Genomic DNA, 22,120 nt, shown 5'->3' on the forward strand with positions numbered 1-22,120 from the left:
CCTTCGATATCGATGTTGCCAGACGCCGAATAGTACTGTCCTAGCAAACTGAGCCTATATCGGGCGATATACAATAGACCCGCAATATACTCAAGTAATAATATTATTGATTTAGTTTATATTAAACTTTGAAAATTTTACCCGCTTGGCGCGGCTAATGGACCGTGCACTCGTTCGTCGATTGCATGTGTCCCTTTAGCCGAAAAGGTTGGTCATTCCTGGTCTATATAGATTACTAATCTATCCATAGGTAACTTTATCTATAGTAATCTAGAGTCTGTCAGCCGTCAGTAACATCCGATGTAGCAACGAATACGTATAGGTACCAGACATGGGGTAATCGCGATTAGTAATCGTAATCGATTACGACGATTACAGCATTTTCAAGTAATCGTAATCGCAATCGATTACATTCGAAAAAATCCCGAAGTAATCGTAATCGTAATCGACTACTTCCCATATTTAATCGATTTCTTTGTGAAAGAACGATTACTTTTTATTTGTACAAGGACTGTGACATAAACTGAACACTCGTGAACAAGGAAGAGGTATTATACCAGTTATTGAGAGCACAAACGTCTGATTTTCAAATGCCACTGCTCATTATTACGTCAGAGGTACTGTCATGGTGGTTTCTTTAACACTATTCTTTCGTCACAATGGTCACGCTCGACTCGCCTCATCGAACGGCAGAAGAAGCACGACCACGTTTCACACTTTTCTTTCGACGGCCATGTAGTAAGCAGGGTCGTGACTTGCTCCTCGTTTGGTAGGACATTGACGTAATGTGTTTTTATTTTGCAGTATTGCAAGTATTTTTTAACGTCTTGTTATTAAGTTGGGTTAGTTGATCCGTGCTCACTGTTCGTCAATACAAAGTACCGGAAAGACACTGTCTCTGGATTAGCAAGTTAGTTAAGAATATCGGAAGTCAGTCATAAATACTATCAGCCAGAAACTCTCGTCCAGCTCGGTCAAGGAGCTGAAACTCGTCCCTCAGGACATAGTTAAAAAATAAGGGACATAGTTAAAAAATAAAGCACTGACTGACGTCAAGATGGTTTTAACACGGCAAGCAGCCGATCGAGAAGCATTCAACAAGCAGCATGTTGACAAAGTCATGCAGGAATCAAGCGCTGCTTTCGAGACAGCAGAGCGCGCTTTCTACACTGCAATCAACAGCGCGTCTTCGGACCCACTCATCATCAAGTCTAAAGGTGCGCTAGACGATCTATGCATTCAACTCTACGATGATTTGAATGAATTGGAGCGAACCCTCCAAAGGCACGAACCGGGTCATTCGAGTATCCACACGATAAGGGAACTGAATTTAAGGATTGCAAACGGCCAACGCCGAGTAAATAATGCTTACAAGGAATTCAGAGACGAAAGCACAAATTCTGCAGCAAGTGTTGACCTCGGAGACATCCGACAGCATTTCAGAAAGGATGCAACGTCGAGCCGTCGATTTGGCAAGACCGCCAGTTCCGTAAGAGCTCACGCCTCAGTGGAACGCATTCGCGCTGAGTGTGAAATTGAAAGACTAAGAATCAGGGCAGCAGAAGAACAATCGAAATTAAAAGCCGAGGCGAAGCGTGCCGAAGCTGAGGCCAAACGAGCCAAAATTGAACTTGAAGCTGAGGAAAAACAAGCCAAACTTGAACTTGAAGCTGAGGAAAAACAAGCCGAACTTGAAGCTAGATGTGAAGAATCGAAACTCGCGACCGACCGACAGCTCCTCGAAGCCACTGAGAGATTGAAAATCATCAACGCCAAATCGTCCTGTAGTGGTTCTGTCGTGACGCAGTATGTCGAGCCCGTCGCCCCAATAAACAGCGCAGTGAGTACGGATCCTTTATACATGCCTTCTACCCTTGGGCAAAGTTTTGTGACTCTGAACACGCCTGCACCTGTGACACTTAACAGTGTCGCTCAGGGGCCCGTTAATGGGCCGGCGGCGACTTGCCCTGTGATGACTACTAGACAGTCGGCCGCACCGGCAAGTCATATAAAATTTGAACCAAGTTCGGCCCGCTTATATAATTATAGCGACCCGGCGACCGACAGCTGCCTAGAAGCTCGGTCTCGTGGCCAGGCTCGTGATTGTAGTCAAACGCCATATCCTCAAGCTGCCTATCAGCGCATCCCTACTGGGCCGGCAATGCCCATGGATGGAGTAGTTTCGCCTCCCGTACAGACTGGTCTTGCGGATGCTGCCCACAATGCCAGCCGTATCCCCGTTGATTCTAGCTACTCACAACCATATAATTTTGGTAACCCGATTATAACTAATGCCGGGCTCGCCTCGCGGACTCAAAATGATTTCCCGCCTGTTGTACACGGCGGTGGCCACATTCCTGTCGAGTATAGCCAGCAGACATCAGAAAATTTAGGTCCTTCAATGCCAGTTTTTGGTTATAGTTCGGGTACACGCCATAGTGATAACCATAATAACCCGTGGAACAATATATTAGGCTCCATCAAACGTGGTTTCGACCTTCAAACGATCTCAGTCTCCTCTTTCAACGGAGACCCTCTAGACTATCACCGGTTCATCAACGAGTTTGATAGCGCCTTCGAACGCCAAGGTGTAGATCCTAGTGAAATTCATCCTGATAGAATTAAGTTGAATAAGCTCATTCTATACTGTACTGGCCCTGCCAAGGCAGCTCTCGCAGGCTGCCGCGCTGGTCGTCATGACAAGCAGGCGTAAACACATGCACGCAAAATCCTGCATGATAACTATGGGCGCAATTCCTATGTTACCAACGCATTCATTGAACAATTAAGAAATGGGGACCCAGTCGACCCTAATAATAGACAATCACTGATAGATGCCTCTGACCAGTTGCGGTCTGCCAGACACGTCCTCACCCAGTGCAAAGCCATGACTCAAGTCAATGCGCTTGGAGTTCTTCATGAGATAATGGGTCGCTACCCTAAATACTTCCTACAACGGTTCCTGGGTCAACACGAAGAAAAAATAAAAGACTACAATGCAACATTTGAAGATTTCGTCGACTTCGTACACAGACTTGTACAAACTAAACATTTAGTTAGTTGACGGTCAACTAACTAACAGTTTTTTGAGTAGTTCTAGTTCTAGTTGTAGTTGCGGATTTTGAAAATTGCGTAGTTCTAGTTCTAGTTGTAGTTGCGGATTTTGAAAATTCTGTAGTTCTAGTTCTAGTTGTAGTTGCAGATTTTGAAAATTCAGTAGTTCTAGTTCTAGTTTTAGTTGCGCATTTCAAAAAAACATTAGTTGCCGAACAACTAGAAAACACTCGTGTGTCCTGCCCTGCGCGATGAGAACTCTCCTCGCGTGACAAGTGAGGTTACTAATGCGATCATGACAAAGGATCAAATGCTCATTGTTGGATCATAGTTAATACATTGATTATGCCGAGTAACCGAGTCACTGATAACTCGGCAAATTTACAACAATCGACAGTGCACAGCGCACGCGATCTCCCGCTGAGGTTGTTTACTAATTGGAATGTGAACTAGAGATCTCCTGCTATGCGCTGGCGAGTATTATCTCGGAACTAAGCTGTCGCGTCTGTTAAACTTACGAGATTTGACTCGTGATGATGATACCGACCACGCCTGCCCAGGCACAAAGAGAAGACGATCTGGATTCGCCCAAGGTATCTTTACAAAGGAAATTGCAGAAATTGCCTGGGTCGTCTCCTCCAGGCGCTCCAACGCGCAAGAAACCGAGACTCTCACTCTTCAACTTTTTACCTCCAAGTCAGTGTCCCGCTTGAAGTTAAATCCGGCCCGTCTGAGGTGAAAAAGTATGCCAGGGTACAGCGACTACCCCTGGGTCAGAATGTGCTAAACTGTTGGCGGAATGTGACCGACTTGCCAGAATTACGGAACTTGGCGAAAGATTTTCTTGGAATGACTGCGACATCTGCGCCCAGTGAAAGGGCTTTCTCGCATGCTGGGATTTTGCGTTCTCAAAGAGGGCAAAATTCAACGAAAAAACATTTTCGCGACTCATGTTGATTCGCTGCAATCAGCAACCGCTGCAGAAAACGGTTTAGTTTATCCTGTACTGATTACAGAATAGTTCTGTCTGTCTGATTTTTCAGTAATTTCGTTGTACCGACGTTCATGTGGAAGGCTGGAACGCCGAATTCGAATAAAATAATAATGAATGAGTTAATTGAGAATTAAATTTAGTTAGTTGTGTTTTAGTTAGTTAGTTGCCGATATTTAAATTTCGTTAGTTATAGTTATAGTTCTAGTTGCGAGTTTTGAAAATTGAGTAGTTCTAGTTCTAGTTCTAGTTGCGGAATTTAAAAATTGGGTAGTTCTAGTTCTAGTTATAGTTGCGAGTCTTAAAAATTGAGTAGTTCTAGTTCTAGTTCTAGTTGCGCTTTTATGAAAATTCAGTAGTTTGTACAAGTCTGTTCGTACAACGTGCAGCCGATACCGCAAGAACTCCAACCGCACAATTTGTGTATAGCATGCCGAATTCAAGGGCAACAAGATACGCTACGCCGAAGACTAAAGTGAACGTGCACGCCGCATCAGTAGACCTTCCCGATCACAACGGGCAAAGACGCAGTACATCTCGTCAAAAGCTGCCTCCTTGCCTACTCTGCAATGGAGCTCATCCTCTCTACAGATGTGATGCCTTCAGAAAGAAGAACCCGAGCGATCGCAACATATTCGTTGAAGAAAAATCGCTCTGCACCAATTGTTTGAGCTACGGTCATGATCACCGCAGTTGCGGATCGAGTTACAGATGCCATATCGAAAATTGTGGCTCACCGCATCACTCCCTTCTTCATGGAGCATTAAAAAATGTGGCTAGGCCGGTTGCAAGCCACCGTAATAGGCCTACTGAAAGTGCCGGCGTGAACGCCATGTCGACATCGGCACGTAAACTTAAGACCCCTGTGCGGTTATCGGTGGTGCCGGTAAAAATCACCTCTCCCAAATCGAATGTTTTAGTGATTACTAACGCCTTTCTAGACCCTGGATGCGGCACGTGCATCTGTACCGAGCGGCTCTTAGAAAAATTGAATATCCATGGTGATCAAATCGATCATGAAATGGAAACCGCAATCGGCATTGCCACGGGCACCGCGCAATTCGTGTCGCTTTCGGTGCAAGGCCTCGATCAGAGCGCGGTCATCAATCTCGAAGACGTGCTGTCAACCCCGTATTTTCCAAATGTCAATATTCACGCGCCAAATGTCGATACCATCGCAGCGTGCGATCACCTCAGTCACATAAGCATTCCTATCGCTGAGACAAGCGATGTCGATCTCCTTGTGGGTAACGATTTCCTCATGAATTACCCCTGCACCGAAGTAATACCACCGTAAAATGAACTGCCCGGTGCCAAGCTATCAGTTTTCGGTTGGTGCTTGGGTGGTCGTGACAAGTCACTCTCTAAGAGTGCTCCCGCGCGCGATAGTGTAAATTTTGTAGATGCAAATTTCGTACATGTCGATAATTTCTCGAAACACTGTGTCTCGCCTGTATTGCCAATGTGTTCTAGTTGTAATGCCGATTTTTCCGACGTTTGGGCCGATCCCTACGTATCTAAGAACTCTATCGAAGATGAGCAAGCCCTCACTGCTATGAAAGAATCCGCGCGCATAGTGAACGGTCGATTTCAAGTTGGCCTTCCCTGGCGGACGAAGGAGGGAAAATTACCTTACAACAGAGGAGCGGCAACAAAATCGCTCGAAACTCAACGTTCGAAATTCACAAAAGATCCTGAATTATTCAGAAAATACAAGGAAAAGATCGATGAATATCTTTCCAGGAGGTATGCACAAGTCGTTCCGTCAGAACTACTACCGCCTACAGCTAGAACCTTCTACCTGATCCACTTTCATACTCGTCAGCAGAAGATGCGCATCGTCTTCGACGCCAGCCGCAAGTTTGCAGGCTCCAGCCTCAACAGTCAATTGCTCAGTGGCCCAGACGTGAACTCTTCCTTCATCGGAGTGCTTTGTCGTTTTCGCATGGGTAGATACCCATGGGTTGCTGACCTCGCACAAATGTTTTCCAGAATCCAAACTTATCCGGAAGATTCTGATAGTTTGCGCTTTCTCTGGTTCGAAGACGGCCGTCTCGATGGAAAGACGATCGATTATCAAATGACTTCACACGTATTCGGAAGCACATCCTCACCAAGTATTGCACAATTCTGCCTGCGCCAGATCGTAGCGCTCAACGCCACAAGTGCTGGCAAGCCTGCACTCGACTGCATCCTAAGGAACACCTACGTCGACGACATACTGCACTCATCAGACGACCTCGAGATGTCTATCCGAAGTCATTAAGGAACTTCGCATGCTTTTTGCCCACTTTGGCTTGAATCTAACAAAATTTGCCAGTGGAAATCCCGAGATTGTGGCACAGATTCCTGAATCTGCTCGCGCCTCCAACCTGGTGGACCTCGACTTTGAGAACTCCGACAGCGAGCGCACACTAGGAGTCATCTGGAATATAAATGAAGACACTTTAAAAGCTCGAACGAACATTAAACCCAAGCCCTTCACACGCCGAGGTATCGCCAGTCAGATCGCACAGGTCTACACTCCGTTCGGCTACCTCAGCCCGTTCTTGCTACCTGCAAGACTAATCCTACAAGACATTACGCGTGTGGAACTAGATTGGGACACCCCAATCGATAATGTCTTCAAAACAAAATGGACCAAATGGATAGAGTCTCTACCCGAACTCGAGAAACTCTCGTTTCCTAGGTGTTTCAAACCACCTGGATTCTCGCCTACGAGCACTCAGCTACATGGCTTCGCCGATGCTAGCAATCGTGGATACTCCGCCTGTTGCTACTTACGCTTTGAAGACGCAGCCGGCAGGACTCACGTCTCCTTCGTCAGAGGCATATCACGAGTCGTACCAAAAAATGCGCCCAGCATTCCTAGACTGGAGCTCACAGCTGCTGTTGCTTGCGTAAAACTTGTTAGAGACCTCATCAAAGACATTGATTACGATATCGACTCTGTCCATTACTGGACCGACAGCACTGCAGTACTCCAGAGCATCCGAAGCACATCGGCACGATTCAATACCTTCGTTCACCAACGCTTGCTGAAGATTCGTGCCCCATCAAGAACTGACCAGTGGCATCACGTCAAATCTGCCGACAACCCTGCAGATATCGGCTCGCGCGGCCTGATGCCGACGCAATGGCAGAGAGCCCGAATATGGTTCGAAGGACCCGAATTCCTGCACCACTCTATTGCTTCATGGCAGGGAACTGACGAAGCGCATGGTCCCGAGACCTTGACTGAACCATTGTTCACCGTGGAGGTGTCTCTGGTAAATAAATCGATGAACGACTATCTGCTGAGCTTCTCATCCTTCACAAGCCTAGTCCGCTCGACTGCTTGGATACTGCGCCTTCGCTCTACGCTTCGCTGGAAGTGCCAAGGCTCTCCAGACCACCTGTGTCACAAGCCTCTATCGGGTTGTCTCACCGTCGTCGTGCTCGAGATCGCAACGAAAGAAGTTATAAAACTAGTACAGACAGAGGCATTTCCCGATGCCATCTCCGAAAAACCGACCGATTCCGTCCTTGTCAACAAAAAATGCATATCGAAACCTCTTGCAAAACTGATGCCGCATGTGTCAGATGGTGTAATGCGAGTTGGCGGCCGCCTTGATCGCTCGCAACTTCCATACGACGCCAAGAGTCATGTCATGGTGGTTTCTTTAACACTATTCTTTCGTCACAATGGTCACGCTCGACTCGCCTCATCGAACGGCAGAAGAAGCACGACCACGTTTCACTCTTTTCTTTCGACGGCCATGCAGTAAGCAGGGTCGTGACTTGCTCCTCGTTTGGTAGGACATTGACGTAATGTGTTTTTATTTTGCAGTATTGCAAGTCTTTTTTAACGTCTTGTTATTAAGTTGGGTTAGTTGATCCGTGCTCACTGTTCGTCAATACAAAGTACCGGAAAGATACTGTCTCTGGATTAGCAAGTTAGTTAAGAATATCGGAAGTCAGTCATAAATACTATCAGCCAGAAACTCTCGTCCAGCTCGGTCAAGGAGCTGAAACTCGTCCCTCAGGACAGGTACCCTAATAGCTTTGCTTGTCTTTGCGTAGGAAGTTTCCACACATAGTAAATAGATATTCGACGTACATTAGTGTGATTGTAAGAAAACCCACCGTGCTGCATATCGGTTTAGCATTACATTTCAGACGCCACTACCTCGCATCAGGATAATTAATCATAATCACCTCTCTGCTTAAGTTAAAATAGCAACTTTTGTATTGATGTTTGGTTATGCTTAGTTAAACTATAGAATGTCATAGTTCTAATTCTAGAGTTAAATGCAGTTTCACCGTTGCTGCTTGGCGAGCAGTAGACCTATATGGTACGAACGTACAGCAGAAAAAAGTTTAAAAGTTTTTACTCGTGAAATAAAACATTACGGTTTCCACAACGAAGCATTAAAATCAACAGCTGCTGATATATATCATAACATGGGCCGGTGTTTGCCGTTTTTCGTAATGGCAGCTTGGATTACATTATCTGCATTAAGTTGAAGGTAGAATTTTATGTTCACTTTCTGTTATTCTCATATTATTCTACTCAAAACGGGCGCCAATCGCTATTTCACAATTCTTTACCGAACATTTGGACTTGCCGCCATAGCCATCGGCTTATATACCATGTTAGCGTGGGTTGTAGCTAGAATCAGGATCAAAACAGCAAAAGCGTCCCCCAACCAAACTTTGGTCTTGGGCCCCCATAGGGTAGTCAATTTTGAAGTTGAAGATTTAATTTCGTCAATAATATTGGTAATTGCATTATATTGCATTTTTAATCCTATGTCAGCGCCCGAAGGTCAGATTTACCTGAGGAGCGGGGGGAGGGGCGTAATTCATAATTATAACATCTGGTATCTTTCAATAATTACTTTATTGTAGCCTATGTTGTTAATTCGTGACCTCCGGTCTGTTATATAGCCAAAAGATATTGATTGTAGTGGCCCAAACAGCAGACTAAAAGAAAAACTTGCGTGAGACGCACACACAAATTGTCATGTATAATGCTCTGTGGGTGCCCGGGTGGCATTTGCATCGTGGGCTCAGATTGGAAGGAATCGACTGTTAGTCACGCCCACCCAGCGCGGCTATTACCAATGGACACATACCCTAAGTTTTGGCCAATGTCTTTCTTTAATAGCACACTTCGTGAAGTCTCATGTTGGCCAAAACTGCATATGTCTTTTGATGTGTCGAGGAGCGGTATTGACTGGCACCTAAATGCCTATTACTATGAATTATGCATTCTTTATTTCTTGAGGGGGAGACGTATGCATTTCGAAATCAAGCTATCTAGAGACAATTAAATCGCAAAGCTCAAGGAGAAATTCCAAGTTAACGAAATCTCTCGAAAATACTGTAATTTATGTTGGTTTACAAAATACTTTTGAGTCCCCTCCAACCACGCTCACCACCCTATTGGGGAATTGGGGTGCGGCAGTTATGGACCTGGCAAGAATGCAAATCATTGGGTGCGATAAACCGTCCTCTATAAAATGGGCAATGGGTACATTATGACGTAACAAGGAAATGTCCCATATTTTTTAAAGACAGTTGTTATATCATTGGGCCTTTCCAGCGCAATCCATGTATTTTCTTCCAATATAACTACTAGGGATGGTGTGAACCTCTGAAAGGTTCAGGTTCGTGTGAACGCGAACCTTTTTGAAAGGTTCTATGTGAACACGAACGTGAACCTCATGACGTCACGTTACGTCATACTGCTAATTCAAACCCTATCTTTCAATGAAGTGATAGCCTATATTAATGTACGCGATACCTAACGACGACTCGGGCCACATAATGCCACGATGCCGAAATACATATTGGCGTCTTAAACGTCGCTAAATGTATCAAATGAGCAATCAAAGGACATAATACTGCCTTTAAAATCAATATCTTTCGTCGCTTTGCCAACAATTTCGACCCCATCAACGAGTTATATTGCAGTAGCCAACACCTCAATCGCACGGGTTAGGTTATAATGATGCAGTAAAGATTGACCCCGTAACGCCTGCTAGATTTTTTGCATCAGAAAACGATATCAATCTCATTGATTGGTTGAACATTTAACAAGAATCATTCACTGACTACGTACTACGTACGCTCGTGATGTTGGGTGATTGCGGGTCAAACTCACAGCAGAGAGTCACTAAATATTTACAAATGGAAAGCTGGATATTCCGAGCAAACTTTTGTAACAAAGTATGTAAAACTTTTGAGATTGTCAAGGTGCATGCTCGTTCAGTGTTGATTGATAATGCTGCCAGCGCCATGCATAGAGTGGCCCACAACTGAAATGCAATAAATTTGAACCAAAGAGAGATGTTATAATGAAGTGAAAATTGTAATATATGAAAAAGGTTCACAGTGCAGAACCTACCAAGGTTCTTTTGTGAACGCGAACCCCTAATTTTCGGAGGTTCACACACAGAACGCGAACGTGAACCTCACGTTCACACCATCCCTAATAACTACTACGATGTAAAATAAATGTAATCGTGAGTAATCGTGATTACTTTTCCAATGTAATCGTAATCGTAATCGACTACTTCCCGATTTTGCTGTAATCGTAATCGTAATCGCGTGATTCAGAAGTAATCGTAATCGCAATCGATTACATTCATGAAGTAATCACCCCATGTCTGATAGGTACCGCCGTGCCGGCTTGTGACGTCATAATGAATACTTGTCAATTGTCGACAACATCATAGTTGCATTAAAATGCATTTTACTCTATGCCAGTGGTTCTCAACCTTTTTCGACTCATCGAGCCCTTTTGAAGCTCCACACCGATCATCGCCCCCCAAATATTGGGAAAGTAAAAACAGCACTTTGTCAGCCCCCCGAACGTTGGTCTTTGACCCCATAGGGTGATAAACCAAACCCTACACCCCCCTCACCCAGTGGGCCTTATGTCGCTACATATCAGCTATACCCTATTTCATGTACTGTTTGGTGAGTCACCGTTTTTCGCCTAAACGCACAAAGCGCGACAAATTTATATAATTCATGTTTGAATCGGTCAATATGGTCGGGAATTGCATATATATTGCTATCAATTTTTTATCCTCTTTCTGCCCGCGTAATCAGTTATGCCGGTAGAGCTGAATGTGGTGTGCTGGAAAAGGTAGGACCCCTAAATAATAATGAAACATCTTCTGGCGGAATCGTTGTTATATTGACTTCGGTACATGATGCTATTTCGTGATCTCCTATATCTGCAATGTCAGAAGATATGAAAATCGTCAAAACGTACCAAACTAAAAGACGCACATGATTTCAAATTGGTATTTCTGTACTTGTGACGTCATAATGAATACTTGTCAATTGTCGACAACATCATAGTTGCATTAGAATGCACTTTACTCTATGCCAGTGGTTCTCAACCTTTTTCGACTCATCGCCCCCTTTTGAAGCTCCACACCGATCATCGCCCACCAAATATTGGGAAAGTAAAAACAGCACTTTGTCAACCCCCTAAACGTTGCGAGGTAATTTCCTATTATACTATCGAAAATGAATTATTCAGATTGTGAACTTGCAATGTCCACCAAAAATTACAATTCTGGCTGCGACACTTGGGATGTTGATGACTAAAATATCAGTTCCGACGCATTGGCAGATCAAGGGTCCAGTCACATTTTCAGTAAATCGTCGTACATTACAATAAACTGAAATAGTAGCGAAATTATTCTTCACGCTTCGCGTGTTTATTTGTCACACGATCTCTTGCTTGGTAGCCTACCCCCTACTGCAAATGAAAAACGCCTAATTTACCATATTGAGTCTAACTGTATTCTCAATTACGGGAGAAAGTCTTTCCGCGTTTGCGCTTGCATAAAGATCGTCGACGGTGAAATGTAGGCACAAAATGATTGTCGCATATTATCGGAGACCTTCGATATCGATGATGCCAGACGCCGAATAGTACTGTCCTAGCAAACTGAGCCTATATCGGGCGATATACAATAGACCCGCAATATACTCAAGTAATAACATTATTGACTTTGAAAATTTTACCTGGTCTATATAGATTACGAATCTATCCATAGGTAACTTTATCTATAGCAGTGGTTCCCAACGTGGTCGATATCGCCCTACAGGGGGCGATTTGGCGGTCTAGGGGGGCGAAAATGACGAAGGGGGCGACAGGGGGGCGAAAATGGACAAAGGGGGCGACGGGGGCGAAAATAGCGAAGGGGGCGATGACGCGTCAAAACGGCTGACCTTTTTTTTTAGTCCACGCACGGAAATTTAGTTACAAAAGTGTGTCAAATTAGCCATCGAGCCGAAAATTTGACCTTTTTTTTTTAGTCAACACGCCGGTGATTACAGTTTGTATGCCCAATTTTCGGTCCCCAAAATTTGGGGGGCGATGATCGGTGTTTGACCTTGAAAAGGAGGCGATGGGTCGAAAAAGGTTGGGAACCACTGATCTATAGTAATCTAGAGTCTGTCAGCCGTCAGTAACATCCGATGTAGCAACGAATTGGCGATCGAAAATTGCAATGACAAGGTAACAGTATAGAAATTAAACATGGAACGGCAACGACCGATTTTGCAGCTTCGTTTCGCTTCGCTGAGGCTGGAGTGGAAAATTGTTTTGCGTAAGCGACTGTAGGATTTCTGACAATCCAAAAGCTATCTTCCGAGCGCAGAAATTATTGAATCTGGTCTTGATCGAAAGCTACTGTTGCACCAATTCCAAAATTACAAATTGAAATATGGATCAGGCACTGATCCACCAAGAATCTGTCCTCCAAGTCTGGAATATCGGCATTGTTCAGAACAATCGGGTAACCGCAACACAATGGCCGTAACAATGACCCGTTGCGACTCTCCGATTGCTCGAACAATGTCGATATTTCAGACTTAAAGGACGGATTCTAGGTAGATCAGATAATTTGATATTAGTTCGACCATGCCTATTTCATTGCACTTTGTACCAATGCTGCGGCTCGATCATGACTTCACACAGTTTACTGCACTGGAGGAAATACTATTCAAATTATAATTATTAGTCGATAAATAAACTGTGTCATATTGCGAATCATTTCAGTACACGAAAAATCATCTTTCACTACTCGACTCGAATCATTGGAATAAATACTCGGTTCAGATTTAATTCCTCGAATCAATATGTCTAGCACTATTTTTATAACAAATGTCAACTAGTTTTATATGAAACACAGACAACCATTATTGGAGAATGAGATCTCGAGCGAAAATTTGATAAATCGCTAATATGTCTTCAAAGAAATAACAACGACAAAAACTTTGTACTAGTTATTTTTTTGTCATAGAAATTCGTTGCTCTCAAGAAGAATTCGAATGTCGCGATCAGTCGAGGGCATGTATTCCTGCTTCATTTTTCTGCAATGGAGCTAAGCACTGCAGGTACCGTATATTTGTTGAACTGCGTAGACTTGTCATCACTGCGCATGAATCTCTGGTCGGATATCTCATTAGGTTTATAGATTCCATATAATTCTCACAATTACGAAATACAATGCGTTTTGCTAAATTATACTGAAATGAATGACCATTGTGAGAACTTCAGACGTACTTTATTCTAATTGAATGTTATCATATCGGATGATTTTCGCCATTTCGGCGCTTGGCGATCGATGCCGTGTAGGAAGGATAGAGAGGAGATATTGCATTTCCATACTGCATGTTTGTGGGTAAAATATATACTAGGTATCTGTACAAAGTACACGCTCGTATATGTTATCTGAATTCGATATATTTGTGCGGTAATGATAGCAAAATCACAGCGATAATTGTAACTCTGCCGATTCTGTCAAGTTACAGATCGTACTATTAAACATTGAATTGTTACTTCGTTGGTAGTAGCTAACTGTAGGTTATTGCTCAAAGCTAATTTTACGATAACGTTTTATATAAATTGCTGCTGCTGGATGCAAGGTTTACAAGTGGAAGAATAAAAAATTTGTCGTCTCGGTATTGGTCCGCACAGAGGACGATCTAATAAATGTTACTCAATGGCAGAATACATGGCAGTTGACTGGTCTGATCCGAGCGTCAGGGGATGACGCAAGCCGACCTTTCTCCAAACGTGATGCGCGTGTTGTAATAAATATATGGTCATTTATACAGCCCTACAGACCTTGTGTCATCCATGTGACGTTATAATTGGCGGTACGATTGCTGATATGAATATTTTTTTCAATTCTCTACTAGTTGCCGACCACTAACCAGTAACCATCACGACTGGCAGCCGAAAATATCCATGTTTATTTCAATATAAAAATATTATTCATTTACTACCCTACCCTACACTACCCGAATTTTGTCTTCAATGTTAACGTACATTATTTATTTGTGAAAACTGCCAGAAATTGATTACTGGATCAATTTTAATCAATAACGATAAATCACTCCATCCTTGTATGTTTCTCTATTATGTGTGACAACAGCGTTAAATTGTAATTATAACGGGAATATATAAAAATGGAGACCTCCTAAAATTTGGAAAGATATTTATATGATTTTACATGATACATTGATTTCATGACTTTCTAGTTTTTTGCTGATGTAAACACCATACACCAGCAGTTGGAAGAATGCGATTCCTGCTAATACACTTTTACCCGTGGAGCGAGCAAAGAACACTTTCAATTCATCAGTTTGGATAAGCCTGTTCTCGTAATTAAGATTTAGGACAGGCAGCAATGATACCCGGTAGTACCCGGGACATTCCAAAGAGCCCCCTGATATTAACATTGATAGTCAACCTGAAGATAGGTTGATGGTTCTCAATATCTGCTGTCGGACGTCTTCGGCCAAATGACGGGTCCATTTTCCCGATATGCTCATTTGTAATTTCTGGTCCGTGGACAAATGCGCATGCGACATAAAAGCAAGCGACTCTTGAGTATGCGACAGTCACGCATGGCGACGCGTGAGCATAGAGACACAGTAGGACGGGGACACATCAGCGTAGGCACACATTGGCACACACTAAATTTCATTGGCGTTTATGAGACGGAAAACAAAACGCCAAAAGTGAGTCGATTTTAACCGCCTGATTGCGTTTCGTATTGCGTATCACGCTTTTTTGCGTTTTAGGTAACGCTGTCGTGTTTAATATTGCCACAAAGCTAGAAATGAAAACAACTAACCCTGACGTGTTCAACAATGACGCAGAACTTGAAATGAAAACCAATTTTATTGCAAAAAAGCACCAACTCATTTGAAACATAGATGCAACGTGCAATGACATTACAAACGGTACGCGGACATATGATGAGCAGGCGACATAATAGGATGCGACACTTGAGCATGAGAAAGTCAAACACTTGAGCATGTAGGTTAAAGCTTGTGTTTGGTAAGTGTTAGATTTAGGATAATTTTCGAATCATAGAGACACCTGCTCAAGTGCTGCTTGCTAGGCTGTCATTCTACAATGCATCATATGCTCGACTGTCAAGCAGCATTGCCATTATTACAAACCCTACAGCCAGAGTGGGACAACTAGAAAATTTTCAACTTTTTGGGATTAGTTACAAATTATGCATACACAGCGTTTTTCAATATTAGACAACAATTAAAATTAAGAACTAGTTTATAGGAATTGGAATTATAGCTAGTATTTCCGAATAGGACTAGAATTAAAATTATATCTACTACTGTTTTTACAGATGTTAGATTTGAATTAGCATGATTTATAAAGAGTTTTATTTCTTCAAATTAGATTATAATTATAATTACTTAATTCCTGTAAAACTTTCAAACTCAGTCAAGATCAGTACACATCAAGTCAGATTTTATTCTCATAAGCACTAAAATGGAAAATGTATGTCTCAGAAAGCTGGTTTCGAAGTATACAGTTCTCCTACAGCAATTTCCGGTAAACCAGAAATTAGTTTAAATATAATTATAATTAGAGCTGAGAAACATTTCCAAAATTGGATTAGAATTGAAATTGGAGCAGAGAAAGATTTCACTCTGTTTAGTCTAATTTCTAGAATTATCTAGTTGTCCAAGTCTGTATATACCATTGGATAATCTGAATTCTCACAAGCAGGCCTCGCGGTATTTTTTTTCAAATTCGACGTACTTTGCAGGTTTGAAAAAGTCGTTTTTTTCGTCTCCGATAAGTGTCTTTTGAATAAATCCGAGGATCATAAATGATTTCGGATATGTAAGGTCCCAGGCATAGTAACAAGACATCAGTTCAATGACCATGCCTGGGATACCTTGATCTTTTGTGCAGGGTATAGTGATATCATCCACCAACACCCATCCCTGATGAACTCCCGACTCATGGATGGCGATAAGTAGGTGCGGCGGGTCCAGTTTTAGGCATTCAACTTTAACATCATGTGCCTGAAACAATAAGAATGTATAAGTCATTCAATAATGCGGTTACCGGTATTATTATCTATTGTCAAAATATCAAATCATGACCACCATTACCAAACTAGATTGCTGAGGGACTGGCTAGCAAGAATAGAACTTGGAGATCTGACTTATTTACACACAGTTAACACTAATTGATGGCACGCTAAGAGTAACATCAGTAACGAAATACTTTCACTTTTTCCATATGCTCAAGAAGGTTCTGCCTTGGGCGTTAGTCACAAAGATGCACCTTGCAATTGAAAATGTGGGTGAAATTTACGGCATTTCCTCCACTCTACTGTTGGAGCATGGCTGACTACTTGGACCACCTCTGGACAGCCCTCTCACCCACAATACTCAGCAAGATATCATGGCTCAAAATTTCCAACCTATAATTACCTGCTGGATGGCAATAGCGAGCAACTTCGATGTTGATTTTAAGCGCTTATCCGTCAATTCTTTTTGGAGGAATAGGAGACCTTTCACCTCTTTACTTTCATCTTCTTCCTGGAAAATATCATTTTGATAATGTTATGATTAGGTCACGTGCATATCTCCATGTATCTTAATGGATAACTCGGTAAATACAATTGTAATAAGTTGAAATATTAGCTACGGTGTTCTTGACTTGATCTAAATCAGAGGATCACAAACTTTTTAGACCAGCGATTCCCAACTGCGACTCTCAGAGCCGCATGCGGCTCACATTAACTTTACTTCTACTGCTGATAGACTTCTTCAGATATTTGTCGGCGACGAGCTCTTGCACATATTACTAGCGTCGAGATAACGGCTAATGGCGAAGCATAAATAGCAGTAAGTTTGATACTACTCCGCGTATATTACCTGGCAAACTTTTTCATGTGTAATTATGAAGAGCTAAATCGTAATTCCATTGGTGGAAAATAGGCAAATTATACCGATTCCATCCATATAGCTGGGTTTAAATCAGGTTAGTTTGACACAGGGATGTAATGACTCGAGTCCGATTCGAGTTACGATTTTCTGATGACTCGAATATGGAAATTACTCGACTTGGACTCGAGTCATTGCGCATGACTCGAACCAGGTCACATGACTCGAGACTTAACCGGCCAAGACTGCATTGTAATTTCTATTAGTACTGGTACTTGAAAATGTGACTAGAAAGTGCTAAAAGTGGGGAAAATTAGTATATTAAAAATGCGAACCATTCGATATCAACTAACAGGTATAAAAATTGGGTTTAACAAGACCTCAACTGGAAACTCAGCAGTCAAAACAATGACTTAGACTCAGACTAGAGTCATAATACCTGACTCCAACTCGACCCTCTGCTCGATGACTTGGACTTGACTCGGTGGTGAATTGAAAATGACTCGAGTCAAAATAATGAAAGTGTGATCGACTTGTGACAACCCTGGTTTAACATGTATACCAGTTGTGCTTTTCTGCCCCCTTCTTTCAAAATCAATCCTTAGGCCCTTAGGGGGTTCCACTTTGATCTAAAATTCTAAATGATAGTCAAATAATTCTGCAAAAAACAGTAGGTAGGGGAATGATAAATGATCTAGTATACGGTACTGACCGTTTCTCCAGACATTGCACCGATCATTGTATCCACGGTGGAAAGCATAGTGCGGTAGCGCTGTATGATTTCTGCTGTCGAGCACGATGTCAAAAGCTCGAATTCTTCTCGGACCTGAACATTGAAAAAGGGCATTACTACGTTATCATCAGTTATCACAGGGCAAGTTTTTGCAACTTTCGCAACTTTTTTTCAGCTTCCGACAGCTTTGCAGACACTCATAAACTACGTACTATGGTGTTTTAAGCTGTTTGGAGAGATTTTATAGTGCAACTTTTCTCTATTTTTATAGCCAGGAGTGATTTAAAAACATGCTATAAACTATTTTTAGTATTGTTCTACTCCCCTCGATTTGCATAACGAAGAGCAATATGATGGGTTAGCTGCATCTCAGTGTTATCTGTGACACAATGGAGAGAAGTTCAACTCCCCCTGTCAAGCACAACGTCGCCCGAATAATATGTAAATAGATCGCTTTATTTATTCTGTCGTTTAAATTTGAAATAGTTTTCCATTTCATGAACGCCCAGGCGAGACCGCTGAAAATTACATTTCCACTGGGTTCCCTTCTTCTGGTATCCCCGCATTGCATAATTTTCTTGCTGTGTGCCGGGAAAAAATGTAATTTTGGGCGGTTTCGTCAGACCGTCAAATGGCGAAATAACAAATTTGACAGCTGTGCAGGAACTAGGTTATACAATGGAGCCTTTTGAGTATCTCGTACCTTAATAATTCAACTAAAATTTTAAATGCAACTTTTTACTGCCACTTTTGTCAAATTAAATGCAACTTTCTCGCGATTTTAGTGCAACAAAAACTTGCCCTAGTTATCACTTAATCACTGAAAATGAGAGTAAATGAGCACATTCTATCCAAGAGTTAACATACTCACTAGTTTCACATTGAAAAGATATGGGAATTTCTTTAGTATTTCTCGCACACTTTGTGTTGTCATTTCTGCCAATATGTCGCGACGCGAGCGATGCAATTTTCGAAACAGAACGCTGATCTTTGCCCAGTCCGGAGTATGTTTTGTATACTCTTTCATCAGACTTTCTTCGTTCCCAAACTCTATTTGGTCAACGCCTTGAGGAAATATTACCCAAGGGTTATGAAAAAAGGGAACTGATCGAGACCATGATAGATGCTACCTTCGATTGTACATAATGGTATCTTGATCGTTTTCTTTTTCCTGTGACGAATGTTTCTTATCTTTTGAGAGAGTTCCTTCGAGAAATGTGTCTGTAATTGAGAAACTCGTTAAATGACTATAGGTCGCGATACTTGCAATATACACTTACCCAGTGATTACGCCCAATAAATTGCAGGCATGTATACTTTTGACAAAGAAGTCTCGAGAATTCGGAATATTCTCCTTTGGATGTCATATCACCTTGTGATAAGACATGGTATGCACACTCCTCCACAACCGCATTTATACAATGGGCAACTCTTCCATGTTGCAATGCGGATGCAACATGGGCACTGAATTTGGGTAATGTCGGTTTCTTGCTGGTAGTTGCGATTCCGGGCTCACTACTTCCTGGATTTGTTAGAACTTCTTCCGCCTAAAATATGATAGTACTCAATTTATGCGAGAACTCTATGGAATATAGTTCTGCAAATGTTCACACCGAAACGCAAGTACTTGATGTACGCACGACAGGCGAGTCCTCCGCACTAACTTCTCTTTCCATCTGAGTGAGTTCACTTTTCTGTAAAATATACTTCCATGTAAAGGTGAATGCAATAATTACTTTAATACGTTCTACACACATCAAGAGCTTGTGATCGAGAAGTCATTGGATGTTCAAAATCACTGTTTGGAGCAGGAACATGGGACACTACATTGATCTCGCTGTGTTCGATAGATGTCAACCACTTCTGCAAGACAAGATTAGATGATAAATATCACTCCCTTTCTACAATGGAAAATTCGTAGCTACGAATATGAAAACAATATACTCACATCTCTCAGGCTCATCAAACGACGCATGACACCTACTTTGAAATTCATTTTAATAAAATCATCATCCACCAGTAATCCAAAAGCCGAGCTACATACTTCATTTTCTGAAAGAAAATACATACTGTTTAGTTCCAAACGTATAAAATAATAATCACATCACTAGCTTTAGCAGGACGACCTTCCAAGGCACCACACCTGATCAACATTCTTGCTAATAATATACTGTGTGTCACAAATTTTGTGACTGATTTGTGGCCATGGATAGGTGAACTCAGAAAATTTGCAGAAATCAACAGCATCACTACTTTCTACGGCAAATGCATTGAATTTGGACTCGAAATGCAACACATTGAAGCGGCGGTATATGCAAAATATAGTCCCCGATGCTGGCACAAACGTTGTAACGCAATTGAATTCAGGGTAGCTGTTTTGACAAGAACCTAGACCAGTCTTTACAGTACATTACACCAGAACAGCACACGACTTCATTTTTATGTTATAACAAAATAAGTACAATTATAAAGATTTACATGGTGGTGGGAACCTTGAATCACAGGCTGAGAATTCTTGATAGATACCGTATATACTTGGATGCAGAACAAGAAATTACACGAATATTTTCGGCATTATCGTTACACTGCTCGTAAAATGTATACATAAGTATGCACGTTGATGCGAGTATCATATGATGCAACGTTACCGGTACAACAAAATATTAAAGAACAGTTGTGGGCTGTACCATCTGTATCTAAATCGTACAATCCACCAGGAAACATTGCTGCAAGTTAGCAAATAATAGTCGAGCTGTTTACATGTAAAACAGCGCTATTTGACATAACCTTATCAAAGAGAACCTACATTAATAGCTTTCTATGATTTGTGTGATCGATATACTTAACACTTACCGTTCAATCAGTCGATGTGTCTCTGCTCTATACCGCATCCTAGCAGAAAATCGGCCAATTTTAAATCCATGGCGTCCAACTACGAATAGCTCTTGCAGCCAACTTCACTCTTGAAACTGACAATTCTGTGAATGTTCTCGCTCTTCCCGCGATTGTCACACCATCGAGCGTGCGATACCACATCGTTTGTGACGTAATATTACGAGAAGAGGAAAATGAGGAATGAGCTCGATTTAGCTCACCTTTATGTCACGCACGCGAAAACAGACACCGCTCTCTCGCTATGCTGGTGTTTACTTCACACTCACGCATCTCGAGAGATGGAAAAAAGTCATATTGTGTTTTAATGTAACGCATGGAATTTAGAGTGCATGCGACACATACACACGGCGACTTTTAATCATGGCGACGGCTGAGCATAGGGACTCATGAGCATGGTGACTCATGAGCAGAGGGGGTCAGTAACGAAGTACTTCTACTTTTTCGAAGTACTCGAGTAGTTATGCTCTACTTCTGGTACTTACTCAAGCAGATCTGATTTTCGCTACTTCTACTTCGTAATATTTTGTGATCTACTTACTTACTTCTCGCTATTTTCAGTTTGTCAAGTAGAAGTAGTTAATTCTTTCAATCAGGAAGACATCCTGAGGAATTTCGGGGCTGTTTTCGCAGAGTATCAACATTTAAGAATTGAGAATTGAGTAAAGCCCAGAATTTTCGTCGCGCTTCGCGCGCAGTGACTACGGAATCACCAGTATGATTTCATGGAAGTATCGATGAATATAATTTAGGTAGCGGGTTGGCGTGGTTCCGATCACACAGGGATATCTAGAATTAGATATCTAGATATCCCTGCGTTCACACCACATTGTCCCCCTTCGCCCATATGAAATAATTCATCACGGTATATATGGATCATCAAAACGTTTGAAACTGATGTTTCGCAATGTCGCATTTACTTATCATATCGTAATCTAGCATGTCCAAGGCGCGTCCCAACCTGGCAAAGTGGACTCTAACATTTTTTGGTAGTTTTACAGCTGATTTAGCATACCACCTTTGAAACTTTCTGGACCAAAGGCATGAAATACGTGTTCTGCTTTTAGAAGTTGTATTCATGTTTCATTTTCAATTCCCAGTACCATATACTTTGAGTTATAATTAAAATCAGTTATTTTGTCTGGATAACATACATGCTGAAGTATAGAAGCAAGTGTACTAATGCCTTTAATTTCCGGAAATAGAGCTACACAATA

At 42.0% G+C, this 22,120-nt stretch overlaps 2 protein-coding genes and 1 long non-coding RNA gene across 4 annotated transcripts in view; all 3 read right to left on the bottom strand.

Annotated features, from left to right (window-relative positions):
- The window catches only part of LOC145457021 (uncharacterized), a 438,806-nt gene that overhangs the window by 258,831 nt on the left and 157,855 nt on the right, over nt 1–22,120 (bottom strand). The window lies entirely within an intron of this gene.
- LOC145457182 (uncharacterized) lies at nt 487–10,882 on the bottom strand. Its single transcript, XR_013920802.1, has 3 exons — nt 9,751–10,882; nt 8,074–9,681; nt 487–620 (listed from the first exon to the last, which is right to left on the bottom strand). It is a non-coding gene; the product is annotated as an uncharacterized LOC145457182 (long non-coding RNA).
- On the bottom strand, nt 15,230–21,000 carry LOC145457925 (uncharacterized). Of its 2 annotated transcripts, XM_080336220.1 has the most exons (10): nt 20,865–21,000; nt 19,960–20,063; nt 19,767–19,874; nt 19,625–19,705; nt 19,292–19,558; nt 19,142–19,232; nt 18,883–19,076; nt 17,991–18,104; nt 16,823–16,930; nt 15,230–16,408 (listed from the first exon to the last, which is right to left on the bottom strand). In XM_080336220.1, the coding sequence occupies exons 2-10, from the start codon at nt 20,005–20,007 to the stop codon at nt 16,097–16,099; spliced, it is 1,323 nt and encodes a 440-aa protein (XP_080192346.1). In that variant the 5' UTR covers nt 20,008–20,063; nt 20,865–21,000; the 3' UTR covers nt 15,230–16,096. The 2 variants fall into 2 exon arrangements, with proteins under 2 accessions (XP_080192346.1, XP_080192345.1); XM_080336219.1 differs by lacking the exon at nt 20,865–21,000 and having other exon boundaries at nt 19,960–20,307.

This window comes from Botryllus schlosseri, chromosome 15, assembly GCF_051294905.1.
Source record: "Botryllus schlosseri isolate E-star chromosome 15, Bs_hap1, whole genome shotgun sequence".
NCBI lineage: Eukaryota > Metazoa > Chordata > Ascidiacea > Stolidobranchia > Styelidae > Botryllus > Botryllus schlosseri.